The following is a 16,773-nucleotide window of genomic DNA, read 5'->3' as shown; positions in this document are numbered from 1 at the left end:
CACTGTAACATTTAGCTCAAGGGAGAGCAGCTCGGTATATGTATCCGAATGAGTCGTGTCTGAGTCTCAGTGTATTATTTGAAGAGTCACAACATGTTTGGTTGACATATATTCCTTGGGCTGTGAAATAGCATGTAACTGTATGATAAACTGTTTTCGCTCTAGCTTACCCTTTTGCTTGTTTGGTTGTTGTGTGTGTGGTCTTTCTCTTTTTGCGATGATCATCAATTTATTGATGTGAGCATATGCGAGAGGTACCCGAGGTTGACAGGGAAGCGATGATTCCGCTGCTTAGCTCCTTTGGGATGGTCTCCATTTCTCCGAGTTTTATATAGGGCCATGACCCATGTATTACCTTGTTTTTGAATATAAAGTGTTTACTGTCAATTCTTGCACTTGGTTTTGTATTGGCATCTTGGTGTGCCTTGGTTTCCCTTGAGTATTTTTGGGATAATTATGTGGAGGAACGTCATACTCCGAATCTTCGCTCATCATATTATATTGTGTGACGTTTTCATTTAATTGAGTTTAATTATTAAATGAGGCATTACAATAACTAGGTTCCTTAATATGTGATGTCATTTACTAATATGGGATACATTTTTAAGAAATATTATGTTAGAACTAAGATTAATATACAAAAATTTGTGGGTATCAAATATTTAAAATACATTAAAATTAAGCTAAATTATTTTTATTTATATATTAATGTATAAATATGCAAAAAATTTATTTCATCAAGTTTACAATGTTTTTAAGTACATAAATGCAAAGTTCATGTACCATAACATTTTTTTTTATCACCGAAGCACCATAACAATTATAACTTTAAATTGGCTATCCAAACCAAAAACCTTGTTTAAAACTAATGAAGAAAAATTACAACTAATTCAATTCAAACGCCTCAAAATGTCAACAATTCATGTATTAACAACACTCTATAACTCAATCAATTATAAAAAATATTATATACTATTAGTTGTCGACAAAAAATATTCCTAAAGATAACTTTAAATTTTGACACTTTGAAACATATTTTTCAAAATTTCCTTTAATTAAAAGCTTATTTATTTATCTCTGAGTCAATAAAGCAGTGTAAAGAGGTCAACCCCACAAAGTCTGAAGTGAAATTCCAGCACTATCCCTAAAACCCCGCCACCAATCACGCCAAAAATCGAAAATAAAATCCCAAAAAAGCAAAACCCATTTCACTACATTACTAGCTTCACGTTCTTCTCCTTTTATCTTCCCTTCAGACACGCCAACTACGTGACACCCACTCACCCCTCCTTTCACCACATAACAACCCTCACTCATTCCCTTCCTCGCTCATGGCGGAGAACGGCGACGGCGCCGAGGAGTACCTCTTCAAGGTGGTGCTAATTGGGGACTCCGCGGTCGGCAAGTCCAACCTACTGTCGCGGTTCGCGCGGAACGAGTTCGACAGCAACTCCAAGGCCACGATTGGAGTGGAGTTCCAGACGCAGGTGGTTGAGATCGACGGCAAGGAGGTCAAGGCGCAGATCTGGGACACTGCAGGCCAGGAGCGCTTCCGAGCTGTCACTTCTGCTTACTACAGAGGCGCCGTTGGAGCGCTTGTCGTCTACGATATCAGCAGGAGAGGCACCTTTGACAGCATCAAGCGCTGGCTCGAAGAGCTCACTAGTGAGTGCTTGTTGCTTCCTTTGGAATTTGAATTTGGAAATGCTGGATGTGGTCTGTGTTTATGCTTTTTTTTCTTCTCCTAAATTATTCTCTAAACACTGTGATTATATTAGTGACATATGAGTGACGTTCAAGTAATAGAAATTATGCTGCATGATCCTCCGAGTTTAAAATATACGGACATTATTCATTCCATTGTATTATCCCTATTTTCAGCATCTTTAAGCGTTTATACCGAGTTTAACAAAATTACATGTGATTTTTGGTTACTCAATATTTGAGAGAGTTACTTGGTATGTGTTTTATTTTTTGTAGAAGTCGCAGTCATCTCAATCTGTTGACTTTCTTCTGTCATCTTCAAGAGTATGAAGCATTGTTAGAATGATAATTCAAACACAGCCTTTAGTTGATATCTTCAACATTTCATATTATCTCATAAGTGATTTGTTGATAAAATTTTTAATTGCGGAGAAAATTGGTTGGTTTACTAAAATTTAAGTGAGATGGATGGAGCACTGGATATGTTTTTTGGATAATATTTAAAATGAGTATTTTGTAAGAATAAAAAAATGATAACTTATGTTGTTTCATTGTTTTTCCAAATGGTTAACATCTTTGATTCTTTTCATTGTAAAACTCCCAAACTTTATCCCATTCATTTCATTCCATTATAATTCAATGTATTAAAATTTTCTATCACTAATTTAAACAGCCTCAGCAATACTCATATAGTTTTATAACTTTAGAACTATTTAGGATAAAGTAGTTTTTGAGAGATCATGTTGGGGGTTTGTTAGTTTTTTAAATTTTAGTTAACTATAATTGATTTCGAAAAAATATACAGGATGGGTCTAGGTAGTTTCTGTATATGGAAATTACTTTTAACGTCCCTCAAAGTGTGAAGATTCTGTTATGTCCTAATTTGACCGAAAAATGCATATTTGGGGACTGATTTCACGGTTAATTTCAATATTTGAGAACTACTATTATAATTTTTGTGCATTGGGGACTGATATGAACAATGCTATGTAAGATAAGTGTTGGAATATATTAAAATTTATTAAGAATGATAACATTACGAGTTTGACATAGTAAATAAGGACTGAGTTTCAGAGAGTCGCACATTTATTTATTTTAATAAATTTCTAATTGTACAAAGTGTTTCTGAAAAAATGTAGTAAAAAATATGTTGGCGTGTCTTTTTTTTGGTTTTTATGTAGTATTCGATTATGCATGTGATGATTAAAAGCTGCTAGGCATCATGTCTTTTGTTGGAGTTCTGACTTTATTTTAAAGATGATGAATCTGATTCTATGCAGTTGAAATTTCAACTGCACAAATCTTCATCTTTCAAAATATACTTTACTGATCAAATTATAAAGCTAAAAGGCTAGTTTATAAATTTTAAACGGAAAAAATTGGAACTGCATAACCCTACATTTATATCACAACTGCAGAGGTTCGTATTCCGTGAAGATGAAATGCTACCCTTGCATATTATTTACTCTACTGTATAAATTACTAAAATAAACAGCTATTTTCGTGATCTAATGTTTATTTCTGACACTTTTCGGCGATATTTTGCACTTTGTCAAATTGTAAGAACAAGCCTATCTCATAATATCATATAGATATATTATAGAGAAATATGAAATATCAGAGCATCAACTTAGTATATTATTTTGTTTTGTAACTGTTTAATTTCGCTGTAGTATGGAGTCTGATAAGAGTTCACCCTCCAAATATCAGATTGTCATCAGCTTAATTCTCAAAAATGTAGTCATTAAGTTTGTCCCCTCAATTATGCAAACAAAAAGTGTCAGAAAGTTGGCCCTTTGTCTAGGAGAAAACGAATGTAATTAAACCATTATTAAGAGACTAATTTGCTGATACTTTGCATAATTGATGACATTTATCAGTAAAGCCTTAAAACTGAAGATAAAATTCTTAGAGTGCCAAAATGATAGCGCTCGTATTTTTGGAAGGCAAAAGCGTGCCTTTTTTATTGCATATATCAGGTCTGCTGGTCCTTTTTGAGTTAGTCAAAAGCATATGGAAAGTATGTACTTTTAGAACTTGCATTGTGATCTTTGCTATATACTATCGTCCATCAGCTAAATGCCTTGAAGCACTTGAATTCTTAGGCTTCATTTTTTGATGAAATTTCGTAACGGAGAGTTTGATTCTTTCTTAAATTAACGTGCAGCTCAAAATGACAGCACAGTAGCAAGAATGTTGGTGGGAAATAAATGCGACTTGGAGAATATTAGAGAGGTGAGCACAGAAGAGGGCAAAAACCTTGCAGAAGAAGAGGGCCTGTTCTTTATGGAGACATCTGCACTGGATTCTACGAATGTCCAAACAGCCTTCGAGATTGTTATCCGTGAAATTTACAACAATATCAGCCGTAAAACATTGAACTCTGATTCTTACAAGGCTGAGTTGTCTGTGAATCGAGTAAGCTTGGTTAATGGTGCAGGATCAAAGCAAGGTCTTTCTTGTTGTTCTCGATGAGCTTTTACCTTAATTCGGATTCGGTGCTTCTTTGGATCTTGCCAGAGTAGATTCTTGTTCTTTACCCTTCCCATGTTGTGATGCCTGCCATATTTTTGTTTTCAACCTGCAAATTGTAAGTGTTTGGTACCTTGTCTCACAAGAAAAAAATAATGAGATTTACACTCTTACATGAATGATCTTTAAATATATTTTGTATTTGTTAAGAACTATAGGATATAATCAAATTGCTTTGTGCCCTTAAAACTATCATTTTTTATACAAACCTCTCTATTCTCCCTTTCAATTTTTACCACTAAGTCAACTTTATACCACTTGTCCTTAAAACATGTAATTACTTTTTTGTTGTACTTTTTTGTCTTTGTTATGTTGGTTGAAGTCAATTCTTACTCTTTTTGACCAGGTAACACTTTTAACCAATCATCCATGGTTGTTGTAGCTCGTTCTTTTATTTTTTTAGGTATAATTATTGATTTAGTATCCAATTTTTTGGTTAAGTTCAATTTAGTTTCCATGTTTTGGTTTGTTCAATTTAGTACCCCAATTATTTAAAAGGATTCAATTTGATCCTCCCTGTTAGGTTGGAGTTAACATCGTGTCCGTATAGGACATGTGTCAAGCCATGACATTTTAAATTTTTTTAATTTAAAAAAAAATTAAAAAACTGTCACGTGTCAATTTACCATCGTGTCAATTTACATGTTAAAATAATTATTTTGAATTTATACATCAAATCACTACACCTAAATATTTAAATTATTTTATTTTTTACAACTGTAAAAAATTTCAGGTGTAAAAAATTACAAAGGTAAAAATTGTAAAAAATAAAATAATTTAAGTATTTAGGTGAAATGATTTGATGTATATATATTAAAAAAAGTTATTGTAACATGTGTATATAAGTTGTAATTAAGCTTATTTAATAATTTGGTCTCAATTTGGAGAGGACCAAATTTGATCATTTTAAAGAATTGTGATACTAAATTGAACCAAAAATTTAAATAGAGGACTAAATTGAAAACAACTATTACCACTGCCACGTGTCATGATTGTAAGCTGCCACATGGCACGAAGGTTAACTGACACATGGTAGTTTATAAATTTTTACAAAAAATTAAAAACTTAAAAAAGTTTAAAAAGAATTTAAAAAAATTTATAAATTTCACGGCTTGACACATGTCTTGTACGGACACGATGTTAACTTCAACTTAACGAAGATGACCAAATTGAATCTTTTTAGATAATTGGGTTACTAAATTGAACAAATAAAAAATATGGGGATCAAATTGAATTTAACCAAAAAATTGGGGTACCAAATCAATAATTATACCTTTTTTTAGTAGTGTTCACTATTTATAGTTTAAATAATTCATATTTATATATAAAAATTGCTGAAAATTTTAGAATGAATGAAAGGGATTGGTGTTTTAAAGTTTGAAAAGTTTCATCTTTTTGCAACAATTTTTTATTTTTGTACTATTTTTTTAATAATTACAATTTAAATAATTCATACTTTATATATAAAAATTGCTTAAACTTTTACAAAAAATGCGTTGGTCAATACTAAAAGCTTATGGAAGTTATGAAATTTGAAAAATTCCTTCTTTTGGTAGCACTTTTTTTACCACTTTTTGTTATTTACAATTTTAATATCTTATATTTTATATAAAAAACTTGTTCAAAATTCCAAAAGAAACTTGTTGGCCAATACTTACCGGGGATTGGTGTTTTGAAATTTGAAAAATTCTATCTTTTTAACACTTTTTTTTTTATTTTTTTTACTATTTTTAACTATTTATAGTTTCAATAATTCATATTTTATATATAAATATCGTTCAAAATATCGAAAGAAACACATTGACTAATACTCAAATGAGATTAATGTTCTTAAATTTGAAAATTTTCATCTTTTGGTAACACTTTTTTGTTGTTTTACTATTTTTAGTTTAAATAATTCATGTTTTATATATAAAAATTGCTCAAAATTTGATGAAGGATTGACCCCAACCAAGGATGGAGGCACATGCTTAAGAAGACTAAGCATGTTTAGAAAGGAAGTTCACTAATCCTTCATCCCTTTCATTTGTGTTTATTATTTTTTATTCCCTAAGTTGACTTAGTTGAATCAACTTTAGTTGACTTGTTGACCTTTGACTAGGTTTGCCTTGTTAACTATAGTTGACTTGACTTAAGCCAAATATTAATCTATGTTTATTTGCTTTGTAGGTTAATTAGGAGCAAGAAAGCAGTGCTAGGTGGCGCATGGTGATTGGGGAGCATAAATGATGTGGAGGAAAGAGTAAAGCAAAGGCATAAAGTATAAAGAAAAAGGCATAAAGCAATTGTACCTATGTACCTTTGGTCTCCTTTGTTTTTAGCACACTATGGCCACTTTTTAGAGACATATGAGACACATTCTTTGTCTCCTTTTGTGCTAGAACGAAATTAGCCTTGCACACACCATAGTTAGCTCTTTTGTCTCTTATTTTTGTAACCTTATTTGACCTAGTTTCTAGAAGCTAGGGTTAGGTTTTTGTAGAGACATCCTTAGGTATCTTTTATTTGCATAGAGGATCCTAAACTCTTCTATATAAAGGGTGCTCCTAGACATGTAAAAGGGTTGAAGATTTTGAAGTAAAAACACTCTTGTGTCTCAACCATTTGTGAGAGTTTCCTCCCTAGGGAGTGAATACTTTTAAGCCTTATCTTGCATAGCAAGTGGCGGCACACATCCACTCATCTTCAAGGTTGCCATGGCTTCTAGCCTAGCCTTGTAGTGGCGTGCTTCTCACATTTTTACCATTTCTTTCCTTTTCATTTTATGTTTTCTTCTTCCTTTAATTGTTCTTGGTTTTCTATGGTTTATGTGCCTTCCATTTCCTTTTTGTTTTGAATCAATCCATCATCTTCTTCTCTTGAGCTTTGTGAAAGGAACCTTCACATCTAGATAACTTGCTATCTTAATGTCCCGTGGGGATTTCACTTAGCTTTCTTAATCAACTCACCATATTCAATAATCTTAAAAGAAAACAAGATAATCCTTCATCATTTCCAAAGGAACTTGTTCACCAATACTCAGATGGGGTGTTTTAAAATTTGAAAAGTTTTATCATTTTGTCACAATTTATTATTTTGGTACTATTTTTTACTATTTATAATTTAAAAACTTCATATTCTATATAAAAAATTACTTAATATTTCATAAGAAACCCGTTGGTCAATAGTCAAAGGCGGATGCTGTTATGAAATTTGAATAATTCCTTCTTTTGGTAAAAAAATTCTATTTTATTTTTTAATATGTTTTACTATTTACAATTGACATATTTTATATTTTATATATAAAAATTGTTCAAAATTTCATAAGAAACTTGTTAGCCAATATTCAAAGGTGATTGATGTTTTAAAATTTGAAAAATTGTATCATTTTGTGACAATTTATTTTTTTTACTATATTTTACTATTTATAGTTTAAATAATTCGCATTTTATATATAAATATTGTTAAAAATTTCAAAAGAATCACGTTGCCCAATACTTAGAAAGGATTGGTGTTCTGAAATTTGAAAATTTTCATCTTTTAGTAACACTTTTTTGTTTTTTTTTACTATTTTGTACTATTTCTAGCTTAAATAATTAATATTTTATATATAAAAATTGCTCAAATTTTCCAAAGGAACTCGTTGGCCAATACTTACATAGGGGTGTTTTAAAATTTGAAAGGTTTTATCATTTTGTCACAATTTCTTATTTTAGTATTATTTTTTTGTATTTATAATTTAAAAAATTAATATTTTATATAAAAAACCTACTTAAAAATTCACAAGAAACCCGTCGATCATTACTCAAAGCGGTATGTTGTTATGAAATTTGAATAATTCCTTATTTTGTTAACAATTTTCTATTTTATTTTTTAATATTTTTTTTCTATTTACAATTTACGTATTTCATATTTTATATAAAAATTGTTCAAAATTTAATAAGAAACTTGTTAGCCAATATTCAAAGGCGATTGATGTTTTGAAATTTGAAAAAATGTATCATTTTGTGACAATTTATTTTTTTACTATTAATGGTTTAAATTATTCGTATTTTATATATAAATATTGTTAAAAATTTCAAAAGAATCACATTGCCCAATACTTAGAGAGGATTAATGTTCTGAAATTTGAAAATTTTCATCTTTTGGTAACACCTTTTTGTTTTTTTTTACTATTTTTTACGATTTCTAGTTTAAATAATTGATATTGTATATATAAAAATTGTTCAAAATTTTCAAAGGAACTCGTTGGCCAATACTTAGATGGGGTGTTTTAAAATTTGAAAAGTTTTATCATTTTGTCACAATGTATAATTTGGTACTATTTTTTAATATTTATAATTTAAAAAATTAATATTTTATATAAAAAACACTACTTAAAATTTCACAAGAAAGCCAATGAGAAATACTCAAAGGCGAATGGTGTTATGAAATTTGAATAATTACTTCTTTAGGTTACACTTTTAAATTTTATTTTTTAATATTTTTTACTATTTACAATTTATATATTTCATATTTTATATATAAAAATTGTTCAAAATTTCATAAGAAACTTGTTAGCCAATATTCAAAGGCGATTGATGTCTTGAAATTTGAAAGATTGTATCATTTTGTGACAATTTATTTGTTTACTATTTATAATTTAAATAATTCGTATTTTATATATAAATATTGTTATAAATTTTAAAAGAATCACATTGCCCAATACTTAGAGAGGATTGGTGTTCTGAAATTTGGAAATTTTCATCTTTTAGTAACACTTTTTTTTACTATTTTTTACTATTTCAAGATTAAATAATTCTTATTTTATATATAAAAATTATTCAAATTTTCCAAAGGAACTCGTTGGCCAATACTCAGATCGGGGTGTTTTAAATTTTGAAAAGTTTTATCATTTTGTCACAATTTCTTATTTTAATATTATTTTTTAATATTTATAATTTAAAAAATTCAAATTTTATATAAAAAAGCTACTTAAAATTTCACAACAAACCTGTTGGTCAATACTCAAAGGGGAATGTTGTTATGAAATTTGAATAATTCGTTCTTTTAGTAACAATTTTCTATTTTATTTTCTAATATTTTTTACTATTTACAATATAAATATTTCATATTTTATATATAAAACTTGTTCAAAATTCAATATCAAACTTGTTAGCCAATATTCAAAGGCGATTGATGTTTTGAAATTTGAAAAATTGTACCATTTTGTGACAACTTATTTTTTTACTAGTTTTTAGTATTTATGGTTTAAATAATTTGAATTTTATATATAAATATTTTTCAAAATTTCAAAAGAATCACGTTGCCAAATAGTTGGAGAGGATTGGTGTTCTGAAATTTAAAAATTTTCATCTTTTAGTAACAGTTTTTTGTTTTTTTTGTTACTATTTTTTACTATTTCTAGTTTAAATAATTGATAATTTATATATAAAAATTGCTCAAATTTTCCAAAGGAACTCGTTGGCCAATACTCAGATGGAGGTGTTTTAAAATTTAAAAAGTTTAATCATTTTGTCACAATTTCGTATTTTAGTATTATTTTTTAGTATTTATAATTTAAAAAATTAATATTTTATATAAAAAACCTACTTAAAAATTCACAAGAAACCCGTCGATCATTACTCAAAGCGGTATGTTGTTATGAAATTTGAATAATTCCTTATTTTGTTAACAATTTTCTATTTTTGTTTTTTAATATTTTTTACTATTTACAATTTACGTATTTCATATTTTATATATAAAAATTGTTCAAAATTTTGTAAGAAACTTGTTAGCCAATATTCAAAGGCGATTGATGTTTTGAAATTTGAAAATTTGTATCATTTTGTGACAATTAATTTTTTACTATTTTTTACTATTTATGGTTTAAATTATTCGTATTTTATATATAAATATTGTTAAAAATTTCCAAAGAATCACATTGACCAATTCTTAGAGAGGATTGATGTTTAGAAATTTGAAAATTTTCATCTTTTAGTAACACTTTTTTGTTTTCTTTATTATTATTATTTACTATTTCTAGTGTAAATAATTGATGTCTTATATATAAAAATTGCTTAAAATTTCTAAACGGAACTCGTTGGCCAATATTGAAAAAAATCATAAGAAACTTGTTAGCCAATATTAAAAGGCGATTGATGATTTGAAATTTGAAAAAAAGTATCATTTTGTGACAATTGATTTTTTTACTATTTTTTGCTATTTATTGTTTAAATTATTCATATTTTGTATATAAATATTGTTAAAAATTTCAATAGAATCACATTGCCCAATACTTAGAGAGAGGGTTAGTGTACTGAAATTTGAAAATTTTCATCTTTTGGTAACACCTTTATGTTTTTTTTTACTATTTTTTACTATTTATAGTTTCAATAATTGATATTTTATATATAAAAATTGCTCGAAATTTTCAAAGGAACTCGTTGGCCAATACTTAGATGGGGGGTTTTAAAATTTAAAAAGTTTAATCATTTTATCACTATTTATTATAATGTTGTTATGAAATTTGAATAATTCCTTCTTTTGGTAACACTTTTCTATTTTATTTTTTAATATTTTTTACTATTTACAATTTACAACTTACAACTTACATATTTCATATTTTATATATTAAAATAGTTCAAAATTTAATAAGAAACTTGTTAGGCAATATTCAAAGGCGATTGATGTTTAGAAATTTGAAAAACTGAAACATTTTGTGACAATTTATTTTTTTACTGTATTTTACTATTTATAGTTTGAATAATTCGTATTTTATATATAAATATTGTTAAAAATTTCCAACAAATCACATTGCCCAATACTTAGAGAGGATTGATGTTCTGAAATTTGAAAATTTTCATCTTTTGTTAACACCTTTAGTTTTTTTACTATTTTTTACTATTTCTAGTTTAAATAATTAATGTTTATATATTTAAATTGCTTAAAATTTCTGAAGGAACTCGTTGGCCAATACTCAAATTTTCATAAGAAACTTGTTAGTCAATATTAAAAGGCAATTGATGTTTTCAAATATGAAAAATTGTATCATTGTGACAATTTATTTTTTTACTATTTTTTACTACTTATGGTTTAAATAATTTGTATTTTATATATAAATATTGTTAAAATATTCAAAAGAATCACATTGCCTAATACTTAGAGAGGGTTAGTGTTCTGAAATTTGAAAATTTTCACCTTTTGGTAACACCTTTTTGTTTTTTTTTACTATTTTTTTACTTTTTCTAGTGTAAATAATTTATATTTTATGTATAAAAATTGCTCAAAATTTCCAAAGGAACTCATTGGCCAATACTTGGGTATTTTAAAATTTAAAAAGTTTTATCATTTTGTCTCAATTTATTATTTTGGTACTATTTTTTAATATTTATAATTTAAAACATTCATATTTTGTATAAAAAAACTACATAAAATTTCACAAGAAACCCGTTGGTCAATACTTAAAGGCGAATGCTGTTATGAAATTTGAATAATTCATTCTTTAGGTAACACTTGTCTATTTTATTTTTTAATATTTTTTTATATTTACAATTTACATATTTCATATTTTATATATAAAAATTGTTCAAAATTTCATAACAAACTTGTTAGCCAATATTTAAAGGCGATTGATGTTTTGAAATCTGAAAAATTGTATCATTTTGTGACAATTTATTTTTTTACTATATTTTCCTATTTATAATTTGAATAATTCGTGTTTTATATATAAATATTGTTAAAAATTTCCAAAGAATCACATTGCTCAATTCATAGAGAGGATTGGTGTTCTGAAATTTGAAAATTTTCATCTTTTGGTAACACTTGTTTGTTTTTTTTACTATTTTTTACTATTTCTAGTTTAAATAATTCATGTTTTATAAATAAAAATGTCTGAAAATTTCTAAAGCAACTCGTTGGCCAATACTCAAAATTTCACAAGAAACTTGTTAGCTAATATTAAAAGGCGATTGATGTTTTGAAGTTTGAAAAATTGTATCATTTTGTGACAATTTATTTTACTATTTTGTACTATATATGGTTTAAATAATTCGTATTTTGTACATAAATATTGTTCAAAAATTGAAAACAATCACATTGCCCATTAGTTAGAGAGGGTTAGTGTTTTGAAATTTGAAAATTTTCATCTTTTGGTAACACCTTTTTGTTTTTTTTACTATTTTTTACTATTTATAGTTTAAATAATTGATATTTTATATATAAAAATTGCTCAAAATTTTCAAAGGAACGCGTTGGCCAATACTTAGATTGGGGGTTTTAAAATTTAAAAAGTTTTATCATTTTGTCACTATTTAATATTTTGGTGCTATTTTTTTAATATTTATAATTTAAAAATTCATATTTTTTTATAAAAAAAACTATTTAAAATTTCAAAAGAAACCCGTTGGTCAATACTCAAAAGCGAATGCTGTTATGAAATTTAAATAATTCATTCTTTAGGTAACACTTGTCTATTTTATTTTTTAATATTTTTTGATATTTACAATTTACATATTTCATATTTTATATATAAAAATTGTTCAAAATTTCATAACAAACTTGTTAGCCAATATTCAAAGGCGATTGATGTTTTGAAATCTGAAAAATTTTATCATTTTGTGACAATTTATTTTTTCACTATATTTTCCTATTTATAGTTTGAATAATTCGTGTTTTATATATAAATATTGTTAAAAATTTCCAAAGAATCACATTGCTCAATTCATAGAGAAGATTGGTGTTCTGAAATTTGAAAATTTTCATTTTTTGATAAAACTTTTTTGTTTTCATTTTTACTATTTTTTACTATATCTAGTTAAAGTAATTCAAATTTTATATATAAAAAATTGCTCAAAATTTCCAAAGGAACTCGTTGGCCAATACTCAAAATTTCACAAGAAACTTTTTAGCCAATATTAAAAGGCGATTGATGTTTTGAAGTTTGAAAAATTGTATCATTTTGTGACAATTTATTTTTTTACTATTTTGTCCTGTATATGGTTTACATAATTCGTAATTTACACATAAATATTGTTCAAAAATTCAAAACAATCACATTGCCCATTAGTTAGAGAGGGTAAGTGTTTTGAAATTTGAAAATTTTCATCTTTTGGTAAAACCTTTTTGTTTTTTTTACTATTTTTTACTATTTATATTTTAAATAATTGATATTTTATATATAAAAATTGCTCAAAATTTTCAAAGGAACGCGTTGGCCAATACTTAGATTGGGGGTTTTTAAATTTAAAAAGTTTTATCATTTTGTCACTATTTATTATTTTGGTGCTATTTTTTTAATATTTCTAATTTAAAAATTCATATTTTTTATAAAAAAAACTATTTAAAATTTCACAAGAAACCCGTTGGTCAATACTCAAAGGTGAATGCTGTTATGAAATTTGAATAATTCATTCTTTAGGTAACACTTGTCTATTTTATTTTTTAATATTTTTTGATATTTACAATTTACATATTTCATATTTTATATATAAAAATTGTTCAAAATTTCATAACAAACTTGTTAGCCAATATTCAAAGGCGATTGATGTTTTGAAATCTAAAAATTTTTATCATTTTGTGACAATTTATTTTTTTACTATATTTTCCTATTTATAGTTTGAATAATTCATGTTTGATATATAAATATTGTTAAAAATTTCCAAAGAATCACATTGCTCAATTAATAGAGAGGATTGGTGTTTTGAAATTTGAAAATTTTCATCTTTTGATAACACTTTTTTGTTTTTGTTTTTACTATTTTTTTACTATATCTAGTTAAAGTAATTCAAATTTTATATATAAAAATTGCTCAAAATTTTCAAAGGAACTCGTTGGCCAATACTCAGATGGGTGTCTTAAAATTTGAAAAGTTTTATCATTTTGTCACAATTTATTACTTACTATTTTTTAATATTTATAATTTAAAAAATTCATATTTTATATAAAAGAATTACTTAAAATTTCACATGAAACTCGTTGGTCAATACTCAAAGGCGGATGCTGTTATGAAATTTGAATAATTCTTTCTTTTGGTAACACTTTTCTATTTTATTCTTTAATATTTTTTACTATTTACAATTTACAATTTACATATTTTATTTATAAAAATTGTTTAAAATTTCATAAGAAATTTGTTAGCCAATATTCAAAGGCGATTAATGTTTTGAAATTTGAAAACTTGTATCATTTTGTGATAATTTATTTTTTTACTATTTTTTACTATTTATAGTTTAAATAATTCGTATTTTATATATAAATATTGTTAAAATTATCAAAAGAATCGCGTTGCCCAATACTTAGAGAGGTTTGGTGTTTTGAAATTTGAAAATTTTCATCTTTATGTAACACTTTTTTGTTTTTTTTTACTATTTTTTACTATTTCTAGGTTAAATAATACATTTTTTTATATATAAAAAATGCTCAAATTTTCCAAAGGCACACGTTGGCCAATACGCAGATGGGGTGTTTTAAAATTTAAAAAGTTTTATCAATTTGTCACAATTTATTGTTTTGGTACTAATTTTTAAGATCCATAATTTAAAAAATTCATATTTTATATGAAAAAACTACTTAAAATTTTACTAGAAACCCATATGTCGATACTTAAAGACGAATGCTCTTATGAAATTTGAATAATTCCTTCTTTTGGTAACACTTTTCTATTTTATTTTTTAATATTTTTTACTATTTACATATTACATATTACATATTTCATATTTCGTAGATAAAAATTATTCAAAATTTCATAAGAAACTTGAAAAATTGTATCGTTTTGTGATAATTGTTTTTTACTATTTGTAGTTTAAATAATTTCTATTTTATATATAAATATTGTTAAAAATATCAAAATAATCACGTTGTCCAATACTTAGAGAGAATTGGTGTTTTGAAATTTGAAAATTTTCATCTTTTTGTAACACTTTTTTGTTTTTTTTACTATTTTTTACTATTTGTAGATTAAATAATTCGTATTTTATATATAAAAATTGCTCAAATTTTTTAAAGGAACTCGTATGTAACACCCCATTTAAATAATAACTTTAATTTAAATGAAATGCCACACAGATACAAATTTAGTGACAAGTCCTGGAGTATAAACGCTACTCTTGACAATATCCAGAGGATGCTAGGAGAAACCAAGGTACACCACGATGTCATATACAATCGAAATCCAAGGACTTCACAATAGTTAATAGAGTACTAAAGAACAAAGTAGTACATGGGCCATAGCCCTAAAGAAAAGCCCAATGAAACATGAAGTCCAACCTAGGTAGACCATGCAGCGGAACCAATCCCTTCCCTGTTGACCTCGAGTACCTCTCACATCTGCTCCCATCAATAAATTGATGATCATCGCAAAAGTAGAAGAACAACATACAAAACAATCAAACAAGCAAGGGTAAGCTAGAGCCACAAAGATTTTCATCAATACAATCAAATACATTTTCACGGTCCAATATACACATATCAACCAAGCATGTTATGACTTCTCAAACAATACACTAAGACTCGACTCGACTCATCCAGATACATATAACCTGGTCGGATTCAGCAGACGATTGCACTTGTGGTGGATACCTCTACTCACCCCCGAGCTAAGTGTTACAAGTGTTACAATGAATCAATTTCCCTCACATACAAGGTTAGACCTTAATGAGTTTCAGGCCTCCTGCTACTCTCACCACAGGAGTCAGTCTGCTCTAAGTGTGACTAACTGACTCCTTAGAGTGTCAGGATGCAGTCCTTACCTTGAATCCTTACTAAGTTATATAGATGGGGCACCACCATGGACACCCACTAACAGGGGCCATGGAATTACGTCTCGACCACTGAAGCACGACCCTAAAACCCCACCTAGAGATTTTAAGAAATTACGCACTGACCATGGACCAAACATAATCAAACAAGTAAGTAATATGTTCATCACACATATATATCTCATGTCAACCTTTATAATCAACCCCTTTTATATTCCAGGTCAAACTCATACCAACTCCTCATACTCCATCCATGAGTCCCCTGGTCAATTTGATATCGTTGTCGTTAGGCGATCAAATTACCACTACTTAACTTTAGCAACTTCAGTATTGCTAAGTTAGTAGTGAACAAAATAGTTAGGGTTAAGATAACCCTGAGTCGTCTCACAACGAATACAGAAGATTTTGATATGCAAAGAAAATGACACGGAAGAATGTAAACACAGTAATAGTAAATAGGTCAATTTCACTGCTTTTTCTAAATAATATTCTTCATTGGTTATCTAGAGATTATTGTTAAATCAATTATTGTTGTTGATTTACAAATCAATCAATGTAAAGACTCAATTCATTTGTTGGCATTCTCACTTTTAATCAAAGTACAGTCTCAATTAAAAGTGAGAATTGTTAGATTGACCATAGTAAATTCAATCAAAGTACAGTCTCAATTAATTTTACTATGCCTAATCATGTTTATTCCTTTGTTTCTTCACCAAATAGAAAAATTAATTAATCAAAGTAAAGTCTTGACTAATTTTAGTTAAAGTAATTACCTCTAATCAAAGTAAAGTCTTAATTATTGGCAAAAACTTATTTAATCAAA

General features: G+C 27.1%; 1 protein-coding gene across 1 annotated transcript; it reads left to right on the top strand.

Moving 5' to 3' along the window:
• Nucleotides 1–1,207: 1,207 nt before the first annotated feature.
• Nucleotides 1,208–4,349, top strand: LOC114194496 (ras-related protein RABA5e-like). The gene is made up of 2 exons (XM_028084759.2): nt 1,208–1,665; nt 3,872–4,349. Exons 1-2 carry the CDS (start codon nt 1,332–1,334, stop codon nt 4,177–4,179), a joined length of 642 nt encoding a protein of 213 aa, XP_027940560.1. The 5' UTR covers nt 1,208–1,331; the 3' UTR covers nt 4,180–4,349.
• Nucleotides 4,350–16,773: the final 12,424 nt, after the last annotated feature.

Source organism: Vigna unguiculata, chromosome 8, assembly GCF_037176805.1.
Source record: "Vigna unguiculata cultivar grain cowpea cultivar isolate G323 ecotype 2 chromosome 8, ASM3717680v1, whole genome shotgun sequence".
In the NCBI taxonomy this organism is placed as follows: domain Eukaryota; kingdom Viridiplantae; phylum Streptophyta; class Magnoliopsida; order Fabales; family Fabaceae; genus Vigna; species Vigna unguiculata.
Note: the sequence above shows the minus strand (reverse complement) of the source record. Positions and strands in the feature narration are given on the sequence as shown.

What these genes read in the sequence shown, in the direction of transcription:
- LOC114194496 (XM_028084759.2), top strand. Translation starts at nt 1,332, where the DNA reads ATGGCGGAGAACGGCGACGGCGCCGAGGAGTACCTCTTCAAGGTGGTG. An exon ending in CTGGCTCGAAGAGCTCACTA is followed by an intron (nt 1,666 to 3,871) that starts GTGAGTGCTTGT and finishes ATTAACGTGCAG; the next exon opens with CTCAAAATGACAGCACAGTA.